The 16,069-nt window shown below is 48.0% G+C and overlaps 2 protein-coding genes across 8 annotated transcripts in view; one reads left to right on the plus strand and one right to left on the minus strand.

The window, feature by feature from the left end:
* The window catches only part of ralgps2 (Ral GEF with PH domain and SH3 binding motif 2), a 65,746-nt gene that overhangs the window by 41,191 nt on the left and 8,486 nt on the right, over positions 1 to 16,069 (plus strand). The gene's annotated exons all lie outside the window — the stretch shown is intronic.
* Positions 576 to 15,652, minus strand: angptl1a (angiopoietin-like 1a). Of its 2 annotated transcripts, none has more exons than XM_086223548.1 (6): positions 15,438 to 15,652; positions 6,860 to 7,116; positions 6,115 to 6,735; positions 3,180 to 3,373; positions 1,982 to 2,252; positions 576 to 1,863 (listed from the first exon to the last, which is right to left on the minus strand). In XM_086223548.1, the coding sequence occupies exons 2-6, from the start codon at positions 7,047 to 7,049 to the stop codon at positions 1,676 to 1,678; spliced, it is 1,464 nt and encodes a 487-aa protein (XP_086079674.1). In that variant the 5' UTR covers positions 7,050 to 7,116; positions 15,438 to 15,652; the 3' UTR covers positions 576 to 1,675. The 2 variants fall into 2 exon arrangements, with proteins under 2 accessions (XP_086079674.1, XP_086079675.1); XM_086223549.1 differs by lacking the exon at positions 15,438 to 15,652 and adding an exon at positions 15,237 to 15,300.

The raw sequence follows: 16,069 nt of genomic DNA on the forward strand, positions 1-16,069 counted from the left end.
TGACTGAGTGTGGGAGAGCCTGTTGGCACTGAAGAGTACGAGACGGCACCAGGGCCGAGGCGTTGGGAGCCTGAACTGAAAAGCCAAGCAGCTCTTCTGTAGACGCTCATTTCTATGGATCTACAGTCCTGTGGCAGGAGGGAGGCACTTGATGAATGCAGTATTTTACATGTCTGGAGGCTATTCGTGTGCTCTGTATTTTAGGGAGAGAAAAGCTTGTCAGCTGTGTGTGTAAGGAATGTCCCCCTCCTCCTCCTTGCTGTTTTTATCACCCCGACTGCCTCCTCAGTTCTCTGTCCAACGTCCTCGTCGTAACATGAGTCACTGTCCTCCCTGTTATCACCTTGATATATTCTGATCTGCTTTTTCCTCTAATTTTCTATCAGCTTGGATACATCAACAAATAGTTCCCCACCCAAAGAGCTGTGGTTCCAGTGGAATCAGACCCAAGAAATGTGTGATGGCTCGTCACGGACCGAACCTTGCAGCCTCAGCTTGTCTTTTGCTTGAAGTTGATAGAAGAATGAGGGACAGCACAGTGTTTACAAAAGAATTTAATTTGACGAAATGAATGAAAAAGGTCGGTGCATGTCACAGGTTCTTCCAAACAACTCGACATCCACTCTGGAATTGTTTGCATTTTTTATTCGTGTTGTTTGTGGTCCAGGGTTGCGACGGTACGGGAACTTCGTGGTACAACAACCGTCTCAGAATATATCATGGCTCAGAGGATTGTCATTACAATAACCGTAAGGAACAAAGGTCGAATGTGGTTTTTGTTAAACAGATACTCATTCCATGGTATACTGTGAGACTGGAATACCGCTGCAACTTGATCCTGGTCAAGTGGTTTTAAAATGGGGTACAAGTATTACAGCTGTACCATTACAGGGCTTGATATAACGTAGTATACATAGTATAAATACACAGATAAATAACAAAGAATGGCAGCGTGAAAACATTGTGAACATTTGGCCTGAGTAGATTCACACCTATTAAATTAACTTTCACAAATAACGCCAAAGATATTTACATACCAAACCAGCTCGTATAGGTGCATATCTGACAAGCACATTGTTGCATGAGTTCATCTCCTGTTCAGGGTTGAGGGGAAGCTCCAGAGGTCCAGACAAACCCAGAAAAAATGCACTTTAAGACAGTAGGCCCGTCTGTCAGCCATTTGAAAATGTGTAATTTTTCATGCTGGCAAGATGTAACATCCCAGTACATCCACTGGCCCTTGGTACAGGCGTTACTGCTTTTAATAGGTGACCCTTAGCTGCTCAGAAGAAACCTCATGTCTTTAGTGAATGATCAGTTCCCTTTAGTACACAGAGCTCCAACCAGAGTGAAGTAGGACACTGGAGAGTAATACTGAGTTGTCCCAGTGAGCTTGATGGACTCGACCGTCCGTACTGACGGGTGTCGGACGGCTTGTACTCCGGGAGAGGCATCACTCTTCATCTCAGCGCTGAGCGCTGAGCAGACGTGGAAGTCATTATTGTCAGGTCATAAACACTTGCCTTCATCTCTTCCTCCTCCAAATTTGAGAGGCGCAGCTGAACGATGGTGGGCTTTCCTCATTCTGCCTTTACAGTATTTATTTCTAGGTAGGTAAAACTAGGGGAGGAGTTGCTTGAAAGGGTTTTTTTGAGGGGAATTGTACTCCAAGGGTTCAGTCGATTGGTCGAATCATCAGGCGCACTGACTTTAAGGAGTAGTAACCACCTCCATATTCTGCCCAGAAGATTCCATCCTGAAATTTGCTGCGATAAACTCCCCCACTGTACCACACACCGTTCAGGTTGGTCTGGCCACAAGCGTTGTACCACCAGCCTCCTTTGTGAAAGTGGGCGCAGTTCCCTTGTGGACAGAGAGGAAAAACGTGGTAGAAAACAAGATCCATGAATGGACAAATCAAAAATTAACATAAGAAATTAAATAGCATTTAGGATTTATAGAGCACCCCCCCCCCACCTACCTGAGAAGGCGTCTTTGTCACGATCCAGGGTGGTGAACTGTTTGCCGTTGTGACTGCTGAAGGAGTCGCCAGCGTTGCCCTGGTAAGTTCCCAGCCTCAGGCGGTAGCCCTCACTCTCTGACTCCAGGTGAAAACTGCTGTACTCGGCATACACCTTCTTCCCTGTCCAGTCCTCCAGCTCCACCATCAGCTTGTAGTCCCCCTGTTTCCCCAGGTTGTAGATGTTGTCCAGCCCAAGCCAGTGCTCCCCGTCTATGTTTCCAAAGCCTTTCTGAAGGGGGACAAGCACCATAACAACTGTTAGTCATTTCAGTTGTGGTCCATGTCAGAATGTAGTTTCAATTGGGTGCAAGCCAAGAAAAGGCAATCTCCTTTTATTGAGTGGTCGGTGAAGGCAAATCAAGTCCAAACAACACAAACTGCAATGCAGAGATAACGTCTTTTTCGATTAGAATTCCGATTTGAAAGAAATCTGATGCCTGCAGTCAAGTAAACTAAAATATGGACATGATAATGTGCTGAAGTTGTGATCTGCAGTCTCACTGACACAAATGCGTTGAGAGGCAGAGGCAGTGGTGATCTGGCTGTGGTTGGATCAGGAAAACGGCAAATGCAGAGCTGCAGACACTTCTCTGTCCCCCGTCCAACAGCATGAAGTATTGGTTTCAAAATCTTATTTTATGATGGAGGGGAAAACCCTTGCCTTTGCACAGAGAAAAGAGAGTAGAAGTATTTGACAGACTGTGTACTGATGTCCTCTTTTTCTCTTTGTTATAAAAACTTTTCCTTCCCCTCTGCCACAGTGGCTCTGTTAGCTCCTGGAGCACATTGAAGTTGGAACAGCTGACACATAGGAAGAAAAGGATAAAAAGATCATTCACAGTGCGGCTGAACGTGGAGCTGCGTTTCCCGCTCAGACCACCACAGCAGCTTGCTGATTGCGTGTACAGTATTTGTGTGCAGGATCCTGGCTTCAGTCCCTGGCTGTGTTTTCAGTGTTAGAAAATCCTCCATTAAGCTGTTTACATTGATGGAACACGCTCACTTAGCGGCCTCTAAATGACCTGCCGAGACGGGGACGGGTCATTTCAGAATAAGGAAACAGAAACTGTCAACACAGTTCACCTTCATTCTCAAAGGCATTCACTCAAGTTTTCCCCTGGTTCATTACCCTCTTAAAACCAGTGCTCGTGCTTACTTTGTAGTTCTCCCAGTTTCGGAAGAAGTTAATGGATCCATCTCTCCTCCTTTGCAACACCGTCCACCCACCGTTGTCGAGGCCGTGTTCACACCAGGCTTGGATGAGCCGGTCGCTGCCATCTGCCTTGAGCAGGTACATCCCACTGGTGGTGTGACCTGCTTTTCTCACCTGAAAACAGTCCTTGAAGGGACCTGCGGTGGAACACGTGGATGTAGGGACACAGGGAGATAAAGAATGAGTCGAATGGCAGTTTGATGGAGCTCACGTTTGATAGTTGAAGATTCCCGTAGATTCAGTGCCATCCAGGTCTACGTCCTGCTGCAGTGTTGAATGGACAACAATATTCTGTCTTCATCTCACCGCAGTAAACAGCTGCTATAAAACACCTGTCAATAAAATACGTTCAGTTGACACCTGGTTCCTTCCAACAGCCCTCACGACTCGGTTTGAGGCCCTGAATTTACCCAACCAGGCCTGGAAGATCTCGTCACGGCAAAATCATTGAGAACTAGCATGAACTATCACACACACACACACACTCTCTCTCTCTCATTGCATTACTACTGAGAACTCATGTTGACTGGTGTCGCTCGTTTCTGGTGTGATTATATTGAAAGATCATCATTTTTTATTGCATATGCAGAAATAATCATCATCATTCTAAGTTCTGTAGACGGTTGACGGGAGAAAAAATGGACAGAAGGTTGGAAAGCGTGTCTGCCTCGACCTCGGGGGTCGAGGGAATGTATCACCATGGCTATGTTCTTTGGAAAACATCTCAGTTGTTCAGATGATCCAAACATCCGGCAATCTGAAGCTACACAAACACGCGTGTGCACACTTTGATTGTTGAATGTTTACATTGATGTTGGTCGTGCCGCAGTCAGAGCTGAAGCAGCTGAGCCCCCCCAGCTTCTTTCCTCCTGTTCCTCTTGTGTAAATACTAAACCAGTATGAACACAGACATTGTGTGGGGGCCGAAGGCCTCTGGAAGATGGTTTTCTCAGCTGAGTGTGGGCGCACACAGGGCCCATACAGATACCTCTACCTCTCTTGCACAGCCAGTATTTATCTAGTGATCAGACCGTATTCCCATGTTCTCTTTATTTCTGTCAATGTCATGTCAGTTTGTGTAAAGTGAACAGAAGATGTTGAGGCTAAAAATAAATGGAGTCAAAAAGCCATGGTGGTTTGAGAAAGGACTCAACCAGACCAAACTGTGGTCAGGTAATGTGTATTTACAGTAGTAGTGAACGAACATGGAAGAGAGCCTACTTGTGGTCTCTGGTTCTGAGGTCTGACGTCCTACCGTCTCCCCTCCTGATGGTGATGCCCAGTGTGCTTCACAGTGGAAATGAAGGAGACCTGGTTCACTCATGTCTTATGTGTTCAGTGCGCATGAGATCTACCCAGAGGCAAAAAGCAGACGCTTCCCAGCGTCTAAAACTAAATGAACAGACATCATGTCTTACTAGCTCTCCTGGATACTTTCCCCACCGCTGTCTTCGTTTCCTGGTTTCCTTTATCTCAACCTCGTGGGGGATTTTTGAGTATGGCTCCGTTCAAAGATTTATCTCAGAAGATTCTAGGGGACAGTTCAGGTGTGAATGCACCTGTAGATCTGATCGCTCGGACCACATATGGAGGTGTTGGCCACAAACTCATCTGCCGTCCTCGACAACCCCAGAGTGCCGAGTACACCAGGGTCAGCTGAGAAAAGCCCAAGTCAAGTCCATGTGCATGGCACATAAACTTTCCTCCTGGATTCATAATCTGTCCCCACAGTCAGAGGCTTGCTTCTCTGAAAAACTGCTGGATTATTTTTGTTACCAATAATTTCCAGCAGAGAAGTCACAGCAACGCTAAAAAGCAACTTTGTGTTTATTTGCTTCTTGACCTGGGAGGGGAGGTCTGATCACAAGTGATCACTTGAGTCATCGTCAGTGTGACGTGAAGGTACTTGGCTGTCCACTCGTTGCGTGTCTGACTTGGGTTCATCACTTTGTAGCAAGCAGGGGCCCAGCATCAGCCCCAACCAGATGCTCCGAAAATGCGCACGTGGCTGGAAGATGAGCTTCATTCGCCAGCAAAACAAAAACCCCACAAAGCGCTGGTTATCTCTTTGGTGTCTGCTAGAAAACTGTACATTTTTCACGTTGCTAGCAAGCTGAGTGGTGACATCTGGAAGTGTTGTTTCTGATGAGATGAGCAACCAGAGAAACGATTGTTCACCTTCACATTATTCTATCACACTGCTGAAGTTCTCCGTACTTCCACTTCCTGACTTGAGGAATGATACGATCCACTTATCCACCATCTGGTTGTGTTGACCTCTGTCAACATTCCCTGCCACATTCTAATCACAGTCAAAATATAACGGCTCTAGCCAAATTTTAAAAGCCAAATAAATCTTGAAAATTGGTTTCATAATGACTGAGATGTCAGAATCACTGTGGGAAAAGAACAAGGCAGCTTTATCAGCCGAAGCTGATCTTATCGGATGTGTTGGTTCTGTTGGTTCTGGAACCAGTCAGGCTCCTTCATCAGTTGTCTTTACCTTCCTTTTTTCTCAAGTCCACACTCAAAGACTGGGCGTGAACCAGAGCACAGCTTTGCAGTTGATGTATATTCTCAGTGTCTATTTTACATCCAACTAATTTGGTACATATGCTCAGTGCGGAGCAGCCAGTACAGGCGGCTGAGTGGGAATAGCAGGAATGTATGAGTTCACCGGCTCTGCTGCAAGCCAAGGATGAGCCAGCTGGCCTCAGTCATACCCATGGTTGTGAGAAATTACATTATCATGGCCGTCTGTAAGACACTGTCAATCATTCAGGGAGAAACTTACATCCACCCAATATCCCCGATTATCTAACAGTGTTTCGTCACTTATTCCTCAATCACCCCCTGTGTCTTTGATAATGGTACGTACCATCTGATGTGAGCGTTCCCTGTGGGGGCGGAGGGTCCATTCCTAATGGGCTTGCAGTGGGGGAGCTCATGCGTGATCCCCGGCCAAAGGCCCGTTTGTTATTGTCCCTCTGTATCTCGTTGGTGAAGCGGTTATTGACTGGGATGGTCTGAGGTACCACCTGCACCAGAGGGGGAACAACAGGCAGCTCACTGCGTCCCAGCGTCCTCATGCACTGTTCCTCCAGTGCAGAAATGAGAACGGACTGATTGTTGACCACCCCGGCCATTGTAGCAAAGCGGGCCTCCAGCTCCTTGTACCTTGAAGCCAGGCGCATCATCTCAGATGTCACATTGAGGACTCGGTTCTCCAGCTGGGCCAGCTCAAGAGAGTTGTCTCTTTTCCTGATGATTTCATGCAACAGCTGCATGTAGAGTTGGGTCACCCTGGAGTTCATGTTCCGACTCTCTTTCCTCAACAGCTTCATCTCATTCACCAAGTTACCATCCACATCTACCACCAGCTGCAGCGTTTCAATCTCACGCCGTTGTTTGTTGAGCACCTCCCGCACATCGGCGATGTCCATTCGGGTCACTCTGTCTTTGTCCGGCTCGGCACTGGTGGTGCTGGCACAGATCGGACCTGGCGAGAGAGATGTTATTTTTAATTATGGGAAAATCAGGAGATGGTTAAATCCATGAGCAACTAACACAGCCACATGACGAGACACTTGAGGTGACTGACAAAAATGAGTTATCCATTGAACCTGTGATTCTCTGCTCAGGTACCAGGAAGGTGTAGGAACACTTTTTAGAGTCGAGATCCACAGGAGCTCTTTTACTTCTGTGGAGGGACGAATCTTTGGCCCTCCGGGCTTCCCTGGAGCTCCTGCAGTAACTTTGCTCCCAGAGGGAGAGACAGAGCAAGGCACACATGCTCCACATCAGCCCCTGCATCGCTCTGGCTGCTGCGATGGATCGATGGACAGCTGCTACTGCTCTCTCCAGGTCCCTCCAGGTCTCCCTGCAAGAATACAAGACCTTTAGAAACGGCCTCTTGTTTACAAAGACGAACAACAGGAATGCGAGCAGCAGGGGTGTTGACTATATGTTTTTCCAGGCCAGGGTAAATTGCTACCATGAGCTCTTAATGAAAAGGTATTTGACAGTTTTCAAATCTCCCCAGACAATGGGTGGTTGTTTAGAAAAGTGTCCCAGTGTGCAGGAGCATAGTTGTCACTGGAGAGACTGAAAGAACACGTTTGATTCCCAGCCAACAGGAGCAGGTCTGCTTTCTGTCCGACACCCAGTTTATCTGAGGCCGGTTGGCTGCTCCCTCTGTTCAGAGTCTGGGTTAGTGGGCTTCATCTTTGCCAGCTACTCCTGCATCTATTTTGCCATCTTATGTATGTTATGTACCTCAACCTCTTGACGACTGCAGGAACGTCTCCAGCATTCCTCTGCTTGGAATCCAACAACTTCTCAGAATGTTCATATCAAGAATTCTGTTTCATCTTTTTGGTTTCTCTGCCTCTTTTTTGTTCCCAGCCACTTCATGCATCAGGCCAGTCTGGTGGCCCATCTGCTGCATTCCATTCACTCTAGTGGGGATGTCACTCGTGATGCTATGAGATAGATGTGAATGCTATTTTAATGTCATTATTTTAATCTAACTTGGCATTGGCTTCTCTCCAGATCAAACTTGGCAATCCTTCTTAATCAGCCAAGCAATGCTTCCTGGAGCTACTTGGGTCTCTCTATTTGGTTCAAAAGCCCAAGACTCCTTTTCGCCCCAGAGATTTACTTGTACAGCCACCCTTGGACACGCTGACCCCTAATTCTGCTGCACCTTCCTTAGCGTCAGATGAGTTAGTCTGCATCATCCTGCAACTCCGCTGGTCCAATCGGCATGTTTCCCTTTCACTCCAGCAAATTTGGAAGCGCAGGCGCAGAGATGAAGGCAGGGATTCCTCATCTGCGCCGTCTAATTTTGAGCAGTGACTCCTGGCACTCCCGCACATCTCCCATTTCCCCGTTGATTCTACTTCTGGTTCTCATCAACGCACAAACACAAACACTCGCATACAGATGTAGAGACAGCTCCATGTGACGCCCCATCCAGGGCCTGCAGGGCCAAGCCTGTCTGGCCCTCCTAGTCCACTCATTGCTCTTAAGTCAGTCTTCACTCAGTGCCACTTCATTTAGTCCTGCTGCCACCCTCACGCTCCGGCGTGCGTCTCACATATGATGCCATTGTGGTTCTTTAGGAATGGTGGCTGTTGTCACCTGGAACAATTATGAGACGGGGTACAGCTCGTGCTGTGGATCTGCTGCGTTACATGTGCCCATCTGAGTGATTAAAAACTGTGTGCACGACTATCCAGAGAACGTATTCATTTTCAAGTTTGTGTGTTTTTCCAGCAGCTGTTGTGTCTGACAGCATAACCAGGTACTGCAGCCTTGCTAACCTCAGCGAGGGCTGGTAATGACTTTAGCAGCAGTGTCAGTATCTTTGCAGCTGTGAATGGAGGTCTGCTGTTGCTCTGCAGACGTGTCCACAACTCGCGTCATCCTCAGGACAACAGCTCTTTCATCAGATATGTCTCTCCTCGTATCTCTGGAGTCTGCTTCTCTCCTGGGCAGTGTTGCTGAGGATGTGGAGCTCAGCCTCTTTTCATGGAACCACAGCATATCAAAGACATTCCAGTGAATTTGGAGAGGTCACTAGAGTGTCGTGAAGCTACAAACTCAAATGTCTCTTTTGGACAAGCACAGCAGCTTCCTTTATCTACCCCAAGAAACCGAAACTAAACACTGTTGAAGGGCTTGGCGAGTGGAAAGGCTGTTGAGTGGAAAACACTAAATGCCCACCGTTGGGACGGAAAATTTGTTTTGGTTCTGCAGGCTCATCGCTGGCAAACCTTTGATTGTCTTTTGATATTTATGACAATTCATGTGAGTTCTGTCTTTAAAAACGCATGAAGAGAAGCAAGCATCTTTGTGCTGTTTTTCCTCGCTTGTGTGTTGAGGGAGGGACGGCCGCTGCCTCCGAGTGTTATTGTGCTGGAACTGCATTAAAAGGCCTTCAGAGCTGAATCGAATGGCGCTGGAGTCAGACAGGATAGTAACTGGCCTGTGTGACCATGGGAGGAGGTGAGGAGCGACGGGATGAAACAAATCTTAGAGATTCACAGGGATTGCACCGACACATGTGAATAAAAGATACTAGGGGCTAATGGTGGTAGTAAATGTTAGAAAGTGGGTCACGGCCCTCTTTGATGGCTGGACGTCATGAGCATAACGTGAGCCAGAGCCTCTCAGAGATGAAATATGCCTGTTCTCATTTTTACTCTTGACAGATTTGCATTCTGTTCTCAGGCTGTTTTTTCCATCTAATTACTTTCTACTACGTGTAAACCCTCGTGTGTTTCTTTTTTAAAATGCATTCCACCCGTCTCCCCTCTTTTCTCTCCAGGTCCTCTTGGCCTGCTGAATCGCTCCAGTTAGAGTTTGCAGAGACATTTCAAAATCAAGTGTTGCCTCAAATATTTTTCTCCTAAATTGCAGTAGGATTAAGTCGTGTTCCTTTTTGGGTCATTTGGGTGTTTATTCCATGACATCCCTGTAGAACCAGAGAACGGCTATATGGAATGGAGCAGGTGCAGCAGGCGTCCGACGCGGCGTCCTGCCGTGTTCCTGGCGACAGTCTTTGTGAGTGTCTTGCTGGGTCCCCGCCCCACTGGTAGCTACTCATTCTTCCTTGTCTTTCCTTCTCTGACGTGCTTAAATTAATTTTCATGTCTCTTCTTGAAACTTTTAATAAAGGACAGACTGTGGTGCCGGCTTTTATACACCTGTGAATAACTTTCAGTAATCAAAGATAATCGGTTGAAGTTTAAACTCATGAAACTGTCTGCTGCAAACGAAGGGAAAAAGAACAGGAAACATTTCTTCTGCTTCGTGATGGAGGCATGAGGTTGGGCAGGCAGTGAGGATCCGTTGGAGTTGAAGCATTTCAGTTGATTGATGTTTGTCAAGTCCACAGATGGACACCAATCACATCGATTCATGGAAGAAGATTTGAGTTTCACCAGCCTGCAGATCTTCGCTGGACTTGGGGGGGCGGGGCTGGCCATGTGATTTTGTGGCGGATCCAGTCAACACAGCAAAAACTACTTTTTTTTTCCCTTTTTTTTTTGCTACACTGACCCTGGCGGCGGGCTGCGTTCTCCAGGGTTGGTTCCGTTGGTTCTCTGTTCTGATGGGCTCATTAGAGCTTCAGACTCTTCTGGTGGAGCTCTGCCGGGTCGGACTGAATGCCGCTCTTTGTCTTGGATACGACCTAGCAAGTGATTTTCTGAGCCTGCGGCCGTCTTTGATTGAACTAATAATTAAAGAGCGCGATGGTCTGATGACAGCTCCCTGGACGGCCCCATGCTTACATGGTTCTTTCCCTTTACACAGCTTTTACGTGGAGACACACACGAGTGCAGTGTGGTTGCACTTGAACGTTGTTGGATGCCGTCTGAAGCCCACAGCTGAGTAGCTGTTTTAGCACAGCTCTGGCTGGCGAATGGTGATCACGCTGAGTGGGAGACCAATAATTCTGTGTATGAGAGGAAATGACAGGGGGCTCAGGATGAAGGACAACTGCTGACGTCGCTGCCAGACAGGGAAAACTTTGTTCCGTCTCTGTGGTTAACAGTGTAACGGATGATTGTTGTTCCTTTAGAAAGACAACCATATGTCACACTTTGGGCTTCATGTTACTCAACTGGAACATAAATGTTGTCTCATGATCTGAGCCAAAGCAAACAACTTCACAATAAACTGATGAGTGAAGCGTGGTGTGTTGGCCCGCTGCACCGCTGGCTGGAGACACGGATGCAGCGGGTGCGTGTTCGGATGAATCCTGTTAACTCGCGTACTTTCACAGATGTAGTCGTTTCCATAACAGTTAAAAACACAGCCATGATTTTAAACACACTAATTAAATATAGATAAAGGAGTGGTTTATTTTCACACGACAATAATGAAAGAGTAGATGTGCACCAATTAAATGGAACAATAATGTCTTCATAAATTCAACATTTGTGTGCGGTAGAAGGTGACAAACCTGTCAAAGTTCAACAGTTTCTGATTCACCAACACGCCAAGATATCAGGGCTAACAATGCACCAGGAGGTGGGTCATCAAGTAGCAGTCGTTCGCCTGAAGAAGTCAAGATAAATGTGTGCACCCTGATGAATTCTTCATAGAAGACAACAGAAACTCAAGCAGACCTCTGATGCGTTGTTGTGTTCACGCCACTCATGCTGACGCTGTCTTGTGCCTACAGAGAAAAGTTATGGAATTTATGGAAAATTGTGATTTTTGCAGGCTGGATTTTTTTTTTTAAATTTTTTTTTTAGGGAAAATAACAAAGCTGTGAATTTTCTACAAAAAGAAAAACAATGGAAGAGTTCTTCTCGTTTGTAAACAGAAGGAAATGCATTGTTAAGAATGTGTGACCCTCCAGTGTCGAGGGTTGTTGCACGTGTTGTGCGATTTAGGCTGAGTTGGTGTTTTCACTTAGTTTTGGCGGTGCTGCATGAGTCCGTGAGCCTCCGCCACAAAGACCCTCTGTATATCCTGGCTTCTAATCCATTTCCCTGTGAGGGGCATGAATGATACTTGAACTTTGTGTTGCAGTTCAACAAGCAGGGGAGAAACACTCTGGTCATAAAAATACACATTCATTGTGTCCCATGTGTTTCCCAGACTTCAGCTTTCCCACACGTCCGCCGTGCCCTGAAGTACACAACACCTTCAGAAGAAGAAGGTAGCAAAGTTCTCCATAATGGAGATTAGTAAAGGTTTGGAATGGGGGGGTGGGGGCAGCGACAATAAATAACAGCAGTGTCTTGGATGAGGTGGAGCTCAGCCAGCTGTGAGCCACAGACTCCTTCCAGCCTTTCATTCCTCCGCCACGTTCAGCGTTACATGACCACTCCTGCTCGCTGGTCCTCCTCACATCAGCGACTCTCTCTTCAGAGTCATGAGCAGACAAATAAAGAAGTTACAGCTGAGAAAGCTTCCACATAGCAAAGATGTGAGGTGAGTGACTTGAGCTGAGAGGGGGGTTACGGGACAATAGAGGACCACTACACTGTAAAAGCAGCACAACTGCTAGCAGGGGAAACTCTCAGAAGCTTCACTCACAAAATGACAGCGACAAAGATGGCCGCCAGCGTGGAGTAGGAACGCTCTCTGGTATTGGCTGTGGCAGATCTCCTCATTGGAGCCCTCATTAACTGAAGCGCAAAAGAAGGAGCAGAGCTGAAGTCTGAACCCCCCCAACCCAGTAAAGACCCCTGAAGTGTTTGCCGCCTTCTCGCTCGTGAGTCGTCTCCCTTCGTGATGCATACGACTGAGGAGGGAGCCCCCAACCCCCCTGAGGCCCCACAGCCCCCATCTGTTTTCCCTCTTCTGTAGTGAAACTCTAAACATGTTGGCTGATGTTGAGGTCAGAGGTCTAAAGGTGGGATTAGGCTGCAGCCGCGCCCTTCCTCAACACCCCCCAACACCCCCACTCTCTGTCCCTTCCCTGCAATCAATTGGGCTTTGTGGAAAATGATTTTCCCTCCTCTTCCTCAGCACAGCACTCACACCAACATGCACAAACACACACACATCTTGGGGGGGTTGTGGTTCATGGAAGCCCCCCACCCCCAGCACACTTAGTCAAGATAAGGACCCTCAAGTCTCCAACACTCCATCACTCCGTGACACTTGGATACACATACATGCACACACGCATGCGCGCACACACAACCACCCCCAACACACACACACACACCCCCCATATTAAACCAACCAGAGTGTCCTTGCCTGTCTGCTTAGCTGCCCTCTATGATTGAATCATGCCAGTAAAGTGACACTGAGAACGAGCTTCTGCTGCAGCTCTGGTCCCCACTCTCTGGTCCATGGTCCTCAGTCCCTGGTCCCTGGCCTTTGCTCCCTGTTCTTTGGTCCCTGGTCTCTGGTTCCTGGTCTCTGGTCTCCTGCTGCTCCACTGGGGAACGGCTGGAGGGTGATCAGGGGCGAGTGGAGAGCCAGGGGCAGGGGGAATGAGATCCCTGAGTGGCTGATGGTGACGAGTGGGAGCCCCCCCCGGCTCCCCCTGACTCACAGCTCACCTTCAGGCCGACTGCACATGCTTTCCATTACTTGAATCAACAAGGAAGACATAAACACAACGGTCCTCCACTCATAATGCCTACTGGCTCTTGCGAGGGTCCATGCCTCCCCCTCCACCCTGACCTCCTGGCTGCCCCCCCCCCCTCCCCCATCCTGCAGCTATAAACTATTTATTCATTCGTTCATTCATTTGTTCCTCCTCAGCCAGAGATGTCAACATACAGTTGTCCATGGGACCGTTTGGAGAGCCGGCGTGTGTCGTCTGCTTCTATATGAGGCTCGGCGTTCCTGATAAGATCAGCTGACATCTGTGTCTGCTGAGGGTCTCCACACAGCCTCCAATCAAACAGTGCGATGCGATTGGCCGCGTGCCCACTGCCCCGAGCAGCAGTTGGCTGGCGCTGGCTGAGCAAGCTATCAATCTCCTGCTGGGCTACAACGATCCGTGACAGGACGGCTGGGGGGGGGGGCGCTGCTAACTGGCTCTGACAGATACAGCACCTGATTATTTTTGGCTTGTCCCGGGAAATCTTAAAGCCATCAAAGAGACTTTCTCCTGCAATTTATTGTCCCGTCTGAGGGTTCGGAGATTAGTTCAGTACTAGATTGGTTGTAATGACCCATTTGAAGGTTTCTACCTGGCCGGACCTCAGAAGGGAGCTTGAGGTCCAAACATTACTGCTGCAGCACACAATGTTCTGGGTAATCCTCAGACAGCTGCTCCCTCCTTCTCTCTCTCTGTTTTTTCTTCCTTCTCCTCCAGAGTTATTTAGGGTATTGATATTATGATTTATGATTTCTATTGGAAAAAATGAGCAACCTCATAAAATGTTTTCTTAGCCTTTTGCCATCCCCTCATTTCCTTCAAGCTCAGGCTGTCTGAGGTGTGTGTGTGTGTGTGTGTGTGGGGGGGTGTCTCCTGTCGTTTACAGCATTCACAGATGTGTCTTTATAGTGAACAGAAAACTTTCCACTCATCCCACCAGCAGATATAAGTGAAAACATTTGAAGATAATTGCGTAGCTGTGATAGAGACGTGCGCCACATTGATGTCATTACTCTTCAAAGCCGTCGCTATCACGGGGAGGTTGTGACTGAAGCGTCACATGTCCACTGGGTGTTTTCTGGTGAAGGATGTGGTTAAGCTCATGTGCTAGCATCACTCTTTCCCTGACACGGTTCTGCAGAGGAACTTGGATTCTCCCGGAGAGTCCATTCATTCTGAGGGATTTCACAAGTGTGTGTGTGTGTGAGAGAGAGAGAGAGATTTAAAGACTTCCATTGGTACCTCAGACCAGCATGTGGCCAGGTTTATTATTTCTGATCAAGCCCCGGTTCTAGCTAACCTGCTAGTGCTCCGTTCCTGCAGCCCCTTCAGTGGCCGAGCTCCGATGGAGCAGGAGGAGGAAACCAAAAGCAACAAAAAATAACAAGTCTGGTTCCAGATCTCACATCGCCTCATCTGATCAGATCGTCTCCCTCAAGTGTCTGGCTGGAATGCTCTGACTTCTCGTTTTAACCTCCGTCTGTGCAGAAATTTCTGATGAAGTGATGTAGCACATCACTCACAAGTTTCTTTTAATTTGTTACTTTCTTACTTTTCTAATTGCACAGTTTGTCTCACTTTTTCCACCAACCACAATCTCATCACCTACAACCTCACGCAGCTCGCTAGGTCTTCTGTAAGTCACATGTTGAGCGCACACACACCCTGCCGTTCTCAGCACGGTCCACAGAGTCTCCGAGACCTCAGCAGACTCGGGAGGAAAGCCAAAGAAGCGTTGCTAAATGTTTCTGTCTGCAAGCGGAGCTCCCAGTCACGAAATGTCCTAACCTCTCCAACCTTTTAGCCAGAGCTCTCGCAGCTGCCCAGACATACACACCTACACACACCCACCCACCCACACACACTCTATACGCATACATATAAACTCCAAGATCCGATAGAATGAATTCAACATTTACCTTGTGGTTACCAGCAGTGAGGGTGTGTGTCCTGCAGTTATAGTCTGTGTGTGTTGTGTTGTGTCTTCACCGAGAAGCAGTGCTCAGGACTCATCTCTCTCTCTCTCTCTCTCGCTCTCTCTCTCTCTCTCGCTCTCTCTCGCTCTCTCTCTCGCTCTCTCTCGCTCTCTCTCTCTCCTTGTTGTCTGTCTCAACTCTTACTTGCTTTCCACCTCCGACTCCTTCTGTCCTGCAGCTGAGAGTTGATAAAAGTCAGGGCCGCCCTCCCAAAGATGTGCTCCTCTCTGTGGAATCAGCTGTCCCGGGGCTCAGGCTGGGCCAAGGTTCAAAAGCCGGCCACTTCAACAGACTGAACTGTGACGGCTGATGCCTTGAGTTTTTCCACAAAGGATGGGGGAGACTAGGAGAGGGAGGGAAGGAGGAAGAGAGGGGAAGGGGGAGGATGAGGGTGTGGGAGTTGGAGATTGCCTTTTTTTTCTTCCTCTGTTTTCTTTGGAGTAGCCCAGCCTACTTCTGATGTCACTCTGATGGAGAAAAGGCTGAAGAAGTGAATAAAGGAGAATAAGAGAGCTGCCTCATTAAAGCTCCCACCCTCTGCAATGTGCTTCAAGTGAAGAAACCAGAAAAGTGTTGGCTACTCTGAGTGCCCCCGTAAGAACCCCTAACCCCCTGACTCTTTGCTCTCTCCTCCAGCCATGTGAGGCTGATTGTAATGCTGCCGGTGGTTCTGACCAGCTTCCTGTTGAGCTTGTGAGGGCGGAGGAGGGAGGCAGCCAGATAAAACTGATTTGTGGTGATAGTGTTGTTGCTCCCAGTGTTGGTGTGTGGAGGTG

The sequence above is a fragment of the Aulostomus chinensis genome, chromosome 14 (genome assembly GCF_037954235.1).
Source record: "Aulostomus chinensis isolate RoL2024-O1b breed Wild chromosome 14, RoL_Achi_v1.0, whole genome shotgun sequence".
Classification (NCBI taxonomy): domain Eukaryota; kingdom Metazoa; phylum Chordata; class Actinopteri; order Syngnathiformes; family Aulostomidae; genus Aulostomus; species Aulostomus chinensis.